At 27.7% G+C, this 17094-nt stretch overlaps 2 protein-coding genes across 2 annotated transcripts; one reads left to right on the forward strand and one right to left on the reverse strand.

Annotated features, from left to right (window-relative positions):
* The first annotated feature begins 740 nt into the window (after positions 1 to 740).
* LOC114129140 (nuclear pore complex protein Nup93-like) lies at positions 741 to 3647 on the forward strand. The gene has a single exon (XM_027993779.2). It carries the CDS (start codon positions 985 to 987, stop codon positions 3403 to 3405), a length of 2421 nt encoding a protein of 806 aa, XP_027849580.2. The 5' UTR covers positions 741 to 984; the 3' UTR covers positions 3406 to 3647.
* A 37-nt stretch (positions 3648 to 3684) lies between these two features.
* On the reverse strand, positions 3685 to 13468 carry LOC114129141 (polycomb protein suz12-B). Its single transcript, XM_027993780.2, has 12 exons — positions 13171 to 13468; positions 12279 to 12325; positions 10467 to 10647; positions 10283 to 10371; positions 10045 to 10222; positions 9550 to 9752; positions 9356 to 9491; positions 9062 to 9291; positions 8722 to 9005; positions 8090 to 8275; positions 7272 to 7996; positions 3685 to 4090 (listed from the first exon to the last, which is right to left on the reverse strand). Exons 1-11 carry the CDS (start codon positions 13259 to 13261, stop codon positions 7276 to 7278), a joined length of 2346 nt encoding a protein of 781 aa, XP_027849581.2. The 5' UTR covers positions 13262 to 13468; the 3' UTR covers positions 3685 to 4090; positions 7272 to 7275.
* Between the last annotated feature and the right edge of the window lie 3626 nt (positions 13469 to 17094).

The following is a 17094-nucleotide window of genomic DNA, read 5'->3' on the forward strand; positions in this document are numbered from 1 at the left end:
AGTTTATTTATTCATTGTTTACGATAAAAATTGGTTAATGTCACCATTACAGCCAACCAATAGAAAACGTTCAGCTAGTTGACCACTCTCTTATATTATATAGACTCTCTACCGTGGCCCATAGACAAATATATGGTTTCGTATATAATATAAGCAAATACTACCTATGTACATATTATTATATTATGATTTTTATTTCGTATTCTATACAGCACAAATTAAGAAACCTATCTTAGTTCGTGCTATACACTATACAGTATCGCATTATAGCGATATATAATATATAATGTAGCCAGTCTAAGACAAAAAGTCCGATTTCTGTTTTTATTGTCGGACAAAAAGTTCAAAAACTCAAAATATTCTACTAAATTTTATAATTTATTATATAGGTGCGTATATATTATACGTAAACAGTTAGCACCATAAATTATAGAAGGATATTATATTTATGTCTCATGGTTATAAAATAAATGTTAACCTAACGTCCTTACCTATCAACCATACCGTGTCCAATCCTGTATAATATCCTAATTCGTGATTTTAACCATACAAAACATATTCATTGCTAGCGCTTTCAGCGGAACCCGCGGTATACTAATATACGCGATAGATCACTACGTTTTGTTCCACAAATATTTTTTCCAAAGTCAACTCGTTCCAATGATATTAATTTCCAGCGTTCGTCTAGTTTGATAAGGGCACGACTGCACGAGTGTTTTTGTCGGCATTGCAGTCCGCCAGTCCGCGGCATTCGGCCCGCAAACACAAACAGCATGGTATTATTGTTTCGTGATAACAAATACGTTAAATGATAATATTTCGTGTATTTGGTAGTATCAACAGAAATAATTCTATCCGCGGCTTTTTCCGGCATGTTCCCGTCCAGAATATAAGTTTATTACCGTAACTTTATTAATTATTACGATTGTTACGCGTGTCGGCGTATAGGTACGCGATATAATATATAAATCAAACGACTTAACGATGGCCGGCAACACCGATTGGAATTCGATTGTGATGACGGCCGAAAAGCTGCAGGCCAACGCCATCACCGACACGGGTATGCCGAGCGTCACCCGGAACATCCGACAATTGTTGGACGCCGCCGAAAACCTGTGGACCAAAGTCGGCGTGCCCGGCGTAGAGGCCAAAGGCAATGTGTTCTTGTGCAGCCGCGGCGTGGACGCCCCCCAGGTGCCCAAGCAGTTGGAAAAGCTCAGCTCCGCGGGGTCGATGGACACGCTGGACCCGAAGCCGGACATGGACGTGGACAGTTTCGTGAAGAACGAGGTGCAAAACGCCATACTCAGCCTGATCGAGTCGGTGAAGAAAAGCAACGAGGACTTTATCGAAAAGCGACAGAGCGACGCGACCGTCAGGGGCTGGAGGAACAAGAAGATCAACATCATCAACTCGTTCCCCGGATACGTGCCGAACCCGTCGTCCAGCCCCGGAGGTTCCAGCGTAATGCCGTCCGTCGCCAAGCTCAACACCACCAACTTTGGGCTGGGCGCGCAGCTGGACCAGACCGAACTCGCGTACGCCAAACACTTGTGCGAGTACAATCAACACGTCGAACACCACGGTGTTCAAACCGACATTTTGCAGTCGTTCGCGACCGCAGCGGAAATCGCACACGATGATCGCGTCAACGAGATGTGGAAGATAGTGAAGTGCATGAGTCAGATCGTACCGGAACACGGTTCCAAGTATGCCAGGAGTTCGGCGGTCAACCAAAACACTATGATAGCAAACGCCAGGACCTATCTCGAACAGAGGTATATTGTGTTTATGAAGAGCTACGTTAAGAGCCACATGTCCAAAGCAAAACTCGGCGGCATTCCGGGCACTTATCCTCTGGTGCGAAGTTTTGTGAGTGTCTACATCAATCAGTACAACAATCCCGATAAGTTATTTTATGACGGTGTTCCGTTTTGGCCTTTGGTATACTATCTAATTCGCTGCGGTGATTTAGAATCTGTCATACAAATTTTAGAAAAAAATAACCAGGATCCAGTGTTACTAAACGTTTTTACGAGCCTGAGAAACAACCATAACTACGTCAACTTAAACGATCAGGGATTTTCTGCGTCAATGGCATGGGACTCCAATGATCCATTTAAAAAAGTTATTTATTCCTTAGTCTCTGCTGTCGATGTGTCAAGTAAACATTCAGATGTAATCAAGACTGCAGACGATTATCTTTGGTTAAAACTTTGTCAAGTCAGAAATGATCAAGACAAGCTCACATATCCTGTACTCCAATCGATGATCTATGACGAATACAAAGATCAATTCAGTGATGTTCAGCCCATGTCTTATTTCCAATTACTATTTTTAACTGGTCAATTCGAATCGGCTATTCAGTTTATTTTCCGTCATCCAAAACTTTGTTGTCACGCCATACATGTATCTATAGTTTTGAATGAAATGGGTCTACTGTATTTACCCAGCGACTTCAATCAGCCAATTTTATCCAAAGACGATAATCAAACAGATAGATTAAATATAGCCAGAATGATGAAAATTTACTGTGCCAAATTTGAAAATCAAGATCTTAAAATGGCCATTAACTATTACTATTGTCTAAGACATATTGAATTTGAAGGTACGACACTTTTTATTTCCTATGTAGCTGGTCTTGTAATCGAAACAGACGAATATGACAAAGTATTTGGATACTTGAAGCCTGACGGTAAAAAACAAAATGGTATTTTGGACTCGTTTATACTATCAGAAACACAAAAAATGGATATTATCAGAACAACAGCTTCACTCGCAGAACAAAAGTGTGATCTCGACGTGTCAGCTAAATTGTATGAATTAGTGGGTCAGTATGATAAGGTACTCGAACTCGCTAACATTATGCTGAGCCGGATCATTCAACCAGACATCTTCTCTTCATTGGACAAAACTCCTAACACAAAGAACAAAGTGTTTGACTATATTGAAATTTTAAGTCAACGACTAGCGGGAGTCGAAATTAATGTCACCGAGGAAGCGATTTTTACATTTAACATGTTAAAGAGTGTTTTTGTATTTTTCGAACAGTACAACAATCACAAATACACATTGGCGTTTGATGTGCTTCAGACGATTGGTTTAATACCGTTGGCTATAAACCAGGTGGAAGAACGGCTTAGTTCATTTAAAAAGTACAATGAATTGATATTAAGAATTATACCCGGAGTGATGACAGCCACAATGAACATGTTATATTCACAATACAGTGACATTAAAAAAGAATCCAAAAAGTCTGCTAGGGATCCAGAACAAATGCATGCGCAGTTAGAATACATCAGGGAAAAGGCGAAAGCCATTACATCATTCACAGGCCGTGTACCATTCCAAATCAACTCTGAAATAATCAATCATTTAGTGCAAACTGAAATTCTATTATATTAATTTAAATATTTTATTGTAACTATGCGCCTATGGCTGGCTCTTTTATTCCTTATTATATTTTAAGCAAATAATAACAAAGAATTTATTTGCAATATAAATTGTAATTTTTTTATTAAAATCTAATACACAGTCCACCTTAAAGGCCTTATTTGTAAAATATAATGTATGTAGAACCTTTTTGTCATTAATTATTCAATAAAATGTCTATAGTCGTCATTGACTATAACTATTAATATAATAAATCACTGAGTGCATTATTCAGGTAACCAATAGAAAAACTTTGCTTTGGTACATAAATATTTTATTTAATTTTCAATTAAACAGGCTAGAGCCCAATATACAAATAATATACTGATTGTTAAAGTATATTCGTACATATTATATTTACAATCAATCATACAAAGATATAATACAATACACTAAATAAAGAGATAAAAAAAAATGTGCACTTTATTACTGTTTAAGTGATGAAAAGTGTACCAGCAGGTTCATTACATCATACATAATGTACTTTTTTGTCTGAGTTCTTAACCTAAAGATAAAGCAGAGCCTAGATTTTTGATATTAAAAATATCAAACAATTTTTGCTCTAAAAAAAATGTTTTGCCCATATTGTCTTAAAAATGAGATTTACAAGATTATTTATGTACAAATAATCATTTAGCAAAAAAAATGCTTGAGTATCCTGTAAAAGAAAAAAAGTTTTAATAAAAAGACAACACATAGTTTTTAAATATATTTTTTTTTTATTTTAAATGAATGTAATATTAACAATCTGTATATCGTTGTCATTATGCAAAAAGTGATCTGACTGAAAACATATATACTTTTACTTTGTATTACTTCACAATTATTTTGTTTTTCACTAGGTCAATTTTTTCCACAATTTAATTGTTAACGTGCAGTCATTTCTACCTGATCACTTATTGCATTAAACGACAATATATACAATACAATAAGTAATAGTTATGTTAAAGAATAAATAGACATGTTATGCTTATATAAAGAGTGACCAGTGAAACTACTTAAAAATCAGACCTCATCATTAAGGTATAATTTTTTGTTTAAAATTAATTAGAGGTCTAGGCGCCAATTTCCTTTTAAACATGAAAGGAAACAACAAGAACAAGATTAAATTAGCTTATAACATCCTACAAAGAAATTTGAACGATACAAACTGCACTTCCATAAAATATATTATACAAAATAATTTGCATACTACTACCACTAAATCATAGTACTTTTTAAGTCAGTTCTATTTTGCATACCAACTTTTAAACAATTTAATTTTCATAATATAATGTGAAAGCCGCATAATATGGACACAATATTTTTAATATAATATTAATTACAGATTGATATTATATTTATACATTCTATAATAAAATGTATTACAATAATTTATGGTAAAAATTATAGAAGTTCTATTACAGTTAATATACTTTAATTTCTAATATAATAATATATACATTAAATAGTATAACATAATATATATATATATATTAAGTTAGTTTTAACTGATTTTCTTTTCTTTTTTTTTTTTTGGTCCATAAATAAATAATATAAATAATTAAATGCCTACCATTATTTAGATACTAAGGCAGTGAACTAAAGGCAGTGAAAAAGAAAAGAAATAACTAGTATTTTTAACTAACTATTAATGATAAATCAATCAGTTTATTGAGAACTCTTATTATTTACTTTTGATAAATTAAAATAAATAAATAAAGATATTACACATAATAAATTAAATTGCTTGAATAGTCATTTTGTACAAATGTATATTACTTTTATGAGATTAATGTTAAATTTCATTATTTTTAAATATAAGAATCATAAATTGTATTTAATAGGTCACAGAATAAGATATTTAACTATTTAAAAAAAATAGTTTAATTGTTTTGGCCTTAACATTGTTTTATTTTATTCTATTTTGAAAAAAAAGCCTTCAGTTTAATTTGAAGGTCTAGTTATAATTAATTTCATAACATTTATCAATCATGTTTAGAGTGCAATACTATTTAAATTAAAATGCATTTTTATAATAAACTACTTATTAAACATTAAAATGGTTGAATATATGACTTACTAAAAATAGTAATATTTATTTCATAAAAAAAAAATAACTAGTTATTATTTGAAATTAAATCATAGTTAATGGTAAAATATAAAAGAATAATAAATAATTAGATAAGTATAATCTTATAAAAAAAAAAAAACCCTGTATAAATATTATGTGAATATACCCAAAATTAAAATGTAATGTTTTAAATTCAAACCCAATGTGAAATATACAATATATTATAACTACTTGGTGTACATATTTTTAGGTTTAATTATTTACTTCATTGATCGTTAAAACAAAAAAGTTTATGTTGCATACAAATCTTTTATATTTAGTGTAAGAAATAAATAAATTCATGTAGGACAACATTGTCTCAATGAAGAAAAACTACCAAGTTATTTTCAAATATGTATATATATAAAACCAATTACTTCAGCGATATAATTATAAATTTTAAATCATATAAATAACTAAACCTTTATATAAAATTTAAAATGTCTAAATTAATATCTAATGTTTAGTAAATAATTATTAGGATTAACATTTCTAACAGTTGCACTCTTAATAAATAAAAAAAAAAAATCTTTAAAATAATAAAAGTAGGTATACATAATTATGTAAGCTAGTAACTACAATCTGTAGTTGTACACATAATCCAGATTGCTAGTGCTAGTTCTATGATATTTAAACACTATCATATTTTATAGATTGTTTTTAAATGAGTGATTGTATGCAAATACTGTTATGTTATATTGCACATTATAACACATAACCAAAGAATACTGTACTCATAAATTGAATAAATACAAATTTTAAAAAGCCTATTTTAATTTAAATAGTATATCATTTAGTATTACAATTGTTATAATTTATTATATGTCAATAAAAATTACACCAATTATGAAAAATATTTATTATTTAATCAATGCACAGTGGAGCGATAACCCTGTTTTGGTAGCTACAATTAAATTAAACTTTTATAAAACAGCAGTTTTAAGAAAATGTTAAAAATTATTTTATCCATACAACCCCTCTCCTCCTCAAAACAAAACAAAAAAATGCATTCAAATTAATTTGCTTGTATTTGATTAATAATAATTATGCATAAAATCTCATTGTTTTATGAATATTGATCGGAACAAATAAATTATTACTTTTAAAATGAATTAAAAATGAAAAACTGTGAACAATAAATAATTCAATATTACATGGTAACTTTCAAATTATATATAAATTGTACTTGAATGAGGAAAAAATTGAGACAATATTTTAAAATTTAATATTATCACAATATATAGTTTATAAACCATTTGAAAATATTTCATTTAATATTCATTGTTTGATTAAACTGATTGGAAAACAATATTAACATATGAATACCAACTGAAGTATCACAATTATATGATATACAAATATTATTTTCTAACATAGTAAATAACATTTAAAATTCTATTTAAATATATAATATGATAGTTATAATTTCTAAGTAATAATAACATATTTTAAGAATTCTTTAATTGTATGGAACAATTATTTTAAAGCATTTTTGGTGTAACTAGTATGAAAATGATTTAACAATCTTAATTATAAGACCGAGTCCTTAGATTTTTCTATCCACTGTACAAAGATTCAAAATAATAAACCAAACTATATGATCACAAAAATAAGAACCTTTTATAGTTCTTTTTGTATCTAAACTTACACTTTTATGACAGTAGTGAATAACTCATTTTAGACATATTGAAAAATTTGATTTAATTTTATAACAATTTTTCTCAAAATTATCACAATAAATAATTACCTATTTACTTTCGCCTTATAGATTCAGACACATTTGTTGGCAATTTTTCAGGAACTGGTTTTTTCTTGTCAGTCAATATAGGGAAAGTCCTACGTCGCACTGTGAGAGTTGCAGATATTTTATGATCTTCACCATTCAAAGATGTGCTATTACGTTTTTCTACTGGTTTTTCTGGCTTATCAGTTCGCACAGCAGATTGAGATCTAGTTGTAGACCCTCCCTTTTTGTCACTTTTTTTATCAAGTTTCTTTTCTTCAACAATGTTTGCATTTTTAGTAGCAGGTGGATTTTGTCTTGTAGAAGCTCCTCCTTTACGACCATTTTGTTGTTTAATTACTTTTCCTTTTAATTTATCTTGAAGTTTTAATGGATAAAATGATCCAGCAGGTTTACGTCTAGTACCAATGTCTGACTGCAATGGACTTTGTACCAAACACCTAATTTCAGTACGATCTTCTGCCTTTTTAGCACCTTCCTCACGCCAATATTTTCGCTGTGCTTCAAATGATTCATATAACACATTGCTAGCTTCTGAATCAACTGCTAAAATATCTTGTAATTTTTGTATGGTTGTATAGAAGGTCACTGGACTTATAAGACGTAAGTCACACAAGTTACACAGATGCAACATAAAATTTCTGTATAAGTTTTTCCTAAGAATATATCTACCCTTAGATTCAACAAACATGCTTAATGCTAACGATATTTGACAATCACCAACAAACCTGAAAGTAAATTTTTAATAATTAGACTAATTATTTACAGTTAAATGTGAAGAAAATAATTAAATATAATATATTATTAGCATTCACCCATACCCCTCTTTCATAACATGAAGGTTCCACATCTTCATCAGTTCCTTTTCTCCATCATTAACATCGGTGAATTCGTCAATCATCATAGCAGTCTTTTTCCTCAGCCATATAGGATCACTTTCATCTTCACTGTCTACATCCATTTCTCGAGGATAAATAGGAAGACATGTTGATGTATGATGATATAATCTGAAAATTATTATTATTTTATAAGATAAATTAAAATAATTTTAAAAATAATGAAAAAACCATTTTAAAAATATTTAATGTCATATTACAGTTATTTTTTACTCGACGTTTTTGTTTTATTTGTTCATCATAAAAATACATATAATGCATAGCTACATACACCAAAAACTAATATAACTGGTTTAATATTGGTGTCAGTACTCTAAAGAATCTTAAGTATGGTTATTACATTACACTCAAAGTGTTAAATATAACCCTTTTAAATTCTATTCACGTTAAGAATTATACTCAGCAACTGACTTCTGTGCATGACTGCATTACTTCACAGTAGGCGTACAGAATTGACTCAGTTGGGAACAAATATTATTTAACTGCCGCTCAACAAAAACTAATTATTGCAAAGTATAATTCTTAACTTGTATAGAGTGTGATATATCTCATTTTACCTATTATGTCCAGTTACGTATGGTCTTTGGCCATCATATCCATCAGTATCTTCCAGTTCATGTAGAAACTCAGACAATGAAGCACGCCTTAGTCGTTTAGGATGACAAACTACTATTTTTGATACAACTGTACGTCTAACAGGACCAACTCTAGTAATACGATAACCAACATTCTTTGATTCATCCCTATGTGGTTGTGCAATTAAATCTTGTGGACTACCAATATAACAACCATCATAATGTTCATTTATTGCAACGTCAATGCGTGCACCAGATCCTGTTGGCTATAAATTTTAGTTTTAATGCAAGTCCAACTAAAATACTTTATGACACAACTTACAACATAAGAAAATGTAAACCGAGCATGGCATAGCTTCAGATGCTTAAGTAATGCATATAGTGTAAAACAATCCAATGTACACCATGGACAGTGTAAATCTTCACTAGCTTCAGTCTGTTGACGGCTGTTATTGTTGTACAAGAATTGGTATACTATTTTCAACTTATTAGATGAAGAATCCAAAGAACCATTTGCATTTTGAACACTACTACTTCTTCTAGAATTTGATGCTAAACAAAAATATCAGCAATATTAGAAAATAAGTTTTAACAAAAAATAATATTTATTTAATACTTGGCCAATTATTTTCTTTATTGTCAACGAGAGGATAAACAACGGTGGTACTATTAGGCTCTGTTGACCACTTTAAACGAAGCTTGATCTTTTTACGACTTTCAAATGCACTAAATTGTGGACCAGCTCTCACTTCCTAAAGTTATAAGAAATATTGAGATTAAGGGTAAACTTAAAAATATATAAATTCATACTTTAAGACGTTCCCATGAACAGGATTTGCCTGTAGTTAAATTAGGACTTTCGCCACTAATTTCTTCTACGAGACAATCATAATCACCATCTTTAAGCAAGCATCGATTTTGTTTGTCATGTATAATTAAATTTGCACCAATTTCTTTCTTAACTATACCATTACCCTCTTTAATACTCATTCTTCTTTTTTTCTGACTCGGCTCTGAAATAAAGATGCCATTTTAAATACAAAATTATTACAACTAAAATGCATATTATAAAATAAAAAATATAATTAATCAATATCATACTCTTATTCTGGTAATATCTACATTATACTACTTGGATATATTTAAAAAATGAGTAGGTATTTGATCTATACAAAAATTATTATCATAGAAAATAAAATTAAAATAAGACTTAAATAAACTAAAATCAATATTTCAATTGAAAATAAATTGTGACTATTTATTTAAACCTATTATAATATTATGTAAAACTGCTATTTAACTCACCAGTGTTTTCAGAATCTGAATTTGAAATCACATTTATAACCTTTACTAATAAATGATGTGATTTGGATACATGCCCTTGTGTATTAACTGATTCGACAGGAATAGACACTATTGGTGATTGAGATGTTAATTGAGAACAAGTTGGGTTGACAGGAACAGATGTTAAGCCAAAAGAGACCTAAAATATTCAAATATAATTTATTGAAATAATTTAATTTAAAAAAATGTATTATCTTACCATTGTATATGGGCAAACATCTTTCCTTTTTTTGTGACATATTTTTACAAGTGTAGTTTCAACTTTAACAGGTCCATTTGCATTATTCACTGTAAAATTAAAAAAACAAAAAACAAAATAAAAATATTTTAATTAGAATTATTATTAATTTATTAGTTATATGAAACTATTATAATAAAATTACTTTTATCATCAAAATATCCAATATAACTTATTGTCAAATATCGTTTGTTAAATGTTTTCTTTTCATATACTTGATTTTCTACATTGCTTAACAATGAATCAATGTCTAATTTCTTTTTTGGACGCTTAGGTTTTGGACGATTTGCTCTCATATAGCTTAAAGTTCTGACTAAAAATAATGGCTAAAACAAGTCCATAAAAAAATCAATTGTAAAATATCACATATAACAATTCTTTATTCAGAATAAAAAAAAATAGTAATTTATATATTGTATTAATATATTATTATAATTTATAAGCAATATAACTAGTATAAGTCATTGGGCAGTTCAAGGTCGTTTTTATACTATTTTATATTAACAAACAACTCTCATAAATATATAGTTCTTACCTATTGGATATTGACACAACTGTAGTGTAGCCGTGTAGGTAACAAATTAATTTTAATATAATATGCATAACTCTTAATTAAAATAATTTAGTACTATTTAATTATTTATTAAAAGAGAAGGTTAGAATAATTTCCTCTTAAATATTTTAAGTGAACAAATTGCAACAGTATTAGGTATTTGTTAAAAAAAAAGATTTACTACATTCTTCTCTCCTCAGAAATAAAATAAATATACTCCAAGTAATGTTGTGGATAATATTATCCAATAAATATATTATAGTCAAATAACAGACAAATATAAATAATTACTATTTTCACAGAAAAAAAAAAAATGTAGCAATAGTAATTATACCTAACCGTCTATTGATAAATACTTTAAAATTAAAATGAATAAACATTTGTTTATTATAACTTAAGACCAGATTTAATTGATATTACTACTTTTTTAGCATTTAAGATTAATCAAATCTGATCAAATATGTACACGATTTGTATTAATTGCAGTCTTTCTATTTCATTTTATGTCGCAATTTTTGCAATTTTTTATAATTTATGTTATTAAATATACAAATCAATATTTCTTAATTAATTTTATCATATAAAAATAATAAAATTATTGTGGATTTTCATTATTGGTAAGATTATTTGATCTAAGAAGTATAAAGGTGTAATAAAAGTTTAGATATATGTGGCGATATGGACTTCTATAAGTCGTTAATGATATCGATAACAATAGTTTATTTCCCGTTACAATTACACTTTTTAAAATAGTCTGTATATTTGAATTGTTTTAAATATGCACCAATAATCAGTGTGGATATTGAAAGATCATTTTCTTTATATAAATATATCTTAAGTAACCGACGATATAATTTTAAGGAACACAATTTAGAAATGTACATAATTATAAATTTTAATTCAGAAAAATAATATATTTTAATTATTAAATACTTTCAAAAACTTTTTTATTCCATAATTTGTAAACGTCTATCATGTTTGTAAGAAAATAAATAATAATTATACATTTTGTAATATTTTAAGAATACATTTTATAATGCAATTTGTACTTTTTTTTAAGCAATTAGATGATTTTATTATCCAATTATTGTATTATTTTCATTATAATTTTGACATATTTTTAGTGCAACTAAATTCGATCTTTAATTATAACTAAATAAAGTAGGTAATACAAAAGTTGTCACTAATTGTTTATATTAACATTAATATGTAGGAGGTGCATTTAAATAATTAAAAGCAATTCCTTTACATTACAAAATGTATTATTAGTGTCCTAAGTTAAATATAATTTATACAGTATACTAATTAGGTATCTACTAAAACTAAATAAAAAATAACTATCTATCAATACATTCAATGTTAATATTATTTATAATATTAATTTAATAATAATTATTAACTCACCGAAAACAAACTACGATTCCTTAAATATTTGTAAATCTGGGTAGGTTCTGCAAAAATAGTTTTCATAAATTATAATTTGAACATATAAGACTAGGTATAGTATGTAAATGTATATAAAATCAGGAAGAGAAAAATATGAGTGATAAGATCTAAGTTTAATTTTTAATCTAATAGGTTTAATTTATGTTTAATAACTTATAGGTAAAGAAAAAAAGTACAATCTATAATTATATTTAGGTAGGTACAATTGGTAATGAGGATAATATTATGAACTTTCTTATAAAATACCTACACAAAATTTAGTAAAATTATAAAATAAAAAATAAACCAATTCAAAAATATTTTATAAATATTAAGTACTTAAATCAAGATGTTAGATGAGCATTAACTAAAACAATGAACTTGAATTGTACTTAATTGGTAAAAAAACCCGTCTTAATTTGTATTCCATACTTGGTCGTAATGTTTTTAAAAAAATAATAATAGTAGACTATTTGACTAAAAATTAAAAAAATTATTAGCACGAATCAACCCACCTTTATTTTTAAAAATAGAAATTAGAAAACCCTAAATTTAAAATTAACACAAGTATCAGTTTATAAATTAATTATATATTATATTTTATATATATATACCTAATAATGATATATTTAATAAAATTCATACAAACTTACAAGAAAATATCAATTCAAAACATATATATTAAAACTAAAATAACAATAAATTTAATTTGTTTAAATTGATAACTATTTTATTTTTTAGTTAATCAAAATCCAAACAAAATACACAAATCAGTAGGTATTTAATTTAAATGTTTAGTAATAAATATAACAACAGTTATAATTTAAAAACAAAAATTGGTAGGAACAAAATGTTACCAACTCAAACTTACTTTCGAATGCTTGTAGGAAAAGTTCATGATCAGCTTGTGCGTGATCCATTCGGTTTTTGTCTATTTCTTTTTCTCTCTTTTTCGGAGCCATTCTAAAAAAAACCGGTAAACTTACTAAAGTAAAAGGTGTGGAACACAAAAATTAAATGATGTGAATTTTATATCGGTAAACAAAATTATAAATTGTGTAATAGTAAAAAAAAAACTGAAACTAAAACTAAAAAAAAAATATACGTAAATCTAAAAAGTGAGGAGGGTAAACAATGGAAGCGATCCATTGGCAAAGGGCGAGGCGAAGGCAACGGGAAGCCTACAGCCGTTCCGGGGGACAACGACCGATAACGAGCATTGCAGTATGACCACATTACGTACAACAGTGTACCCTGCACATTCATTTAAATAGACCATAAATGGAAAAACAAAATCAAAACAATGCACGAATTTCGTTAGCAAATGAGTAGAATATACTATAATAGATCCGCGTACTATAGTATGTCAGTTATATTTAGAAATTCTTACTGTGTAAATAATTGTCTTTAGCTCGCAAAGATTCATAATTAATTCATTAAGTTATGATTTGCGAACAAAAAAGGTTGGTCACACTTTTCGTCGAAAAACTAATAATTATTAATTCCGACAATTCCGTTGATGTTCAAAAACCATGTAAACTGTAAAGAATTATAGATTATAGAATATAGATATAGAATGATTTAGAGCTGTAGACAGTAGACAGTGTTCTTGTCAGTAGCCATACTCATTATTCAGTACTCGTCTATCAATTACATTTTTTAACTTGAATACTAGATAGTAAATAATATGTTCTAAAGTCCAAGTTTAATATTCTAATATTTATAGTACCAAAATTTTTTTACCGTAAGACTTATAAGAGTTGCCTAATGTCCATCTATTACATAAGACTTTCTTGTATGTCCGATTTTTCAATTAGTCTGTTATATTTTTTCATAAAATAGTTATTAATTTATAACCAAGACTATCTTGAACCGTGGTTATTACAGAGTACAGACTGCAGTACCAACGGGTGTTGTAGGTAGTGGTGAAAACAGATGGTTTGGAATAGAGAGCCTATATATAGACTCTCTAGTTTGGGCATTCCGACGTCCGACCATTGTTATTAACCACATTAGAACGGGGACGGGATTCCTTTATAATAATATTGTATTAACTAAGTATTAACTAAACATTAATAATACTTATACTAATATAAGGTATTAAAGTCTATACTATATGCTTTTCGATGTCGGGGGAAATACGTTTTTGACTATTTTCAGATTAAAGAAAAAATAATTATTGCATTGACCTCCAAGTGCAAGTTATTTATAAAAAAAATATGAATTTGTAATCATCTTGTATAAAGGATACTTATTTTAACATGAATTTTTATTTCAACAATTTATGATGAATAATCAAAAGGAGGGGATATGAGAGGGTGTCAACTCCCAGACCCCAGTGAGCAAGTCCCTGATTATTGACTAACATAATGAAAAAAACACTATAAGTTATTGCTCGCACAGAAGCGTCTGAACAATAAAGAATAAGAATAACTAACATTTAAACAAAATTAAACCGCAAATACATAGATGCAATTATGTAGTACTGTAGTTGTGATTACTGACAAGTGAATAATGGTATCAGATGTGTTAATAAAAGATTTTAATAGGTATAATGCTATATCCACCTCGATCGCGACTATTTATACAATTTTAATAACCAATGCTAATAGGTAGTAAAGTCATTAGGTATAGAGTATGAACCGGTTTAAATTTTACTTTGCAGTAATCATTTCTCATTAGTGAATCCATTACAAATTAATGAGGCGGGAAGATTTATAATTAGGGATCGGATTCATATGCTCTAAAAACCTCAGAAATATGCATTTATGCTCTTATTATATAGGAATAATACCCTATAAAATAAAAAATATGCAAAAAAAAAAAATCGATTAAAAAAAATTTTTATGTGCTTATATAAAATATATTATAATATTTTATGATTCCTTTTTTGTAGTATATTCGGAATTTTTGACATTTTTAATATAAATAGATTAAATCGAATTAAAATTACAAGTACTCGAATTACGACTATAGATTGTTCTTTGATTGTATGAATAACGAAAACCTCAATAACAGATTATTACTTATAACTCGTTTTGATAGGTCTCAGATAAGATAAGAGAATGACTTCGTCGAAATATTACATGGACTATAAATAAAACTATAAATACGTTATTTTAATTAAAATTAGCAAAATATTACAGAATATAATGCATTTAAAAACCGTATAATATGTACCTATGCAATACTGCAATAGTACTGAGTACATGTCTAAAATGATAAAATATACAAAATAAAAGTTTATATTTCGGATCTAATAGCTATAAATTATAATTTAAACTTATAGCTTACCTACCTATTTTTTGGACTGTTTAGAAAAAACATACAAATACATATAAATTAGGGCCCTGAACCCTATATTATAATTAAATTTTAATATTTATTTATTTTTCTAAACATTATTACAAATGAATATTCATGCGTACCTGTTACATAATTTTTGTTTAATATTTTTTTATTCAAGAACTAGTTTACACCTAAATACCTACCTAATTGAATGTTGAAATAACTTATCTTTTTTCAATTAAATCAATAATAAGTCATCAAATGAGTTAAATTTATTATTTATAACTATTAATTTCTAACTTAAGTGGATCGTGGATGTCAGTTCAGTACACTATCATTTATATTAAATTTTATACCATGCTTATGAAACATGTAAAGAGGTGTTCTAAAATAGTCAAATGTTAAAATTCAAGCATGTTGATTTCAATTTAGGACAATGTTGGAAGCGAAAAGTAATTATACATAAATATACTAAAAAAAAATTAAAAAAATTAAAGGATTAAATTTACAGATAAATTCTGAGTAGTGAGGAGTAACTTCGAACACCATGTTCAAACGAACACATGTTAGGAAAATATTAGAACTATTTTTCGTGTTGCTATTCCATCGCATGAAATCGAAAATTCATTCATTGAACTTATATCTTTATGTCAAATTATGGATAGAGGATGCTTATTTTCTAAATATATTGAATACGTAATTACATAGATGATTGTTTTATGTTATTTTAAGTTTCAATCAAAAATTTGGGCACAAGAGTCGTCAGAAAATCTTCATAATCTATTTAAATACATGTGTTAAGACTATTAGTATAACAATTATTAGTTATTAGTATTACTTTTTATTTTTATTTATTTTTCAAGTATTGAAAATTGATCAGAGAATCTCTGTAGAACATATAATAATAAGTCCATTTTCGTAGTCCATATCCTTCTATTCATTTAATTATGTTGGTTCTGAATAATAAATGGCAACATTGCTCAGAAAATCATACGTAATCGTGTTGTTTTTGACAATCCATTGTATGATCATAATTGAACAAAATCGCGTTCTTAATAATGTAAAACATGTGGAATCGTGCTTAACCGATTTTTTATGGTTTGACACATAAAACGATTAATCTAAATATTGTCAAAAACAATTTAATATCTTCTACAATTTACAAAAAGGTGTATACAAATAATAATTAATCAAACCCTCAAAAATATAATTCTTTATAATTTTATGATTTTATTTTAAGATTATATACTCAAATAACGGACAAACTCGAGTTGGGTCCCAGATTTCAAAAAGAGTACTAGTTGGGTCCTGGTATATTTTATGCAAAGGTGGGCAAGATAATGAAAATAATTAACTAAAATAAATTAAAATAAAAGTTAAGTTAGAAAATAAAATTAACATTTTTTTCAAGCCATAATATTCATAAGTCCTAAATTGCACTAGTATTTTAGTTAAGATATTATCTTAGTTCATGAACACGATTAAAGATATATCTTTTACCTTTTAT

This window comes from Aphis gossypii, chromosome 1 (assembly GCF_020184175.1).
Source record: "Aphis gossypii isolate Hap1 chromosome 1, ASM2018417v2, whole genome shotgun sequence".
NCBI classification, from domain to species: domain Eukaryota; kingdom Metazoa; phylum Arthropoda; class Insecta; order Hemiptera; family Aphididae; genus Aphis; species Aphis gossypii.

What these genes read in the sequence shown, in the direction of transcription:
- LOC114129141 (XM_027993780.2), bottom strand. Translation starts at nt 13,261, where the DNA reads ATGGCTCCGAAAAAGAGAGAAAAAGAAATAGACAAAAACCGAATGGAT. An exon ending in TTTCCTACAAGCATTCGAAA is followed by an intron (nt 12,326 to 13,170) that starts GTAAGTTTGAGT and finishes CTATTTTTGCAG; the next exon opens with AACCTACCCAGATTTACAAA. An exon ending in TACGTAACTGGACATAATAG is followed by an intron (nt 8,276 to 8,721) that starts GTAAAATGAGAT and finishes AATAATTTTCAG; the next exon opens with ATTATATCATCATACATCAA.
- LOC114129140 (XM_027993779.2), top strand. Translation starts at nt 985, where the DNA reads ATGGCCGGCAACACCGATTGGAATTCGATTGTGATGACGGCCGAAAAG.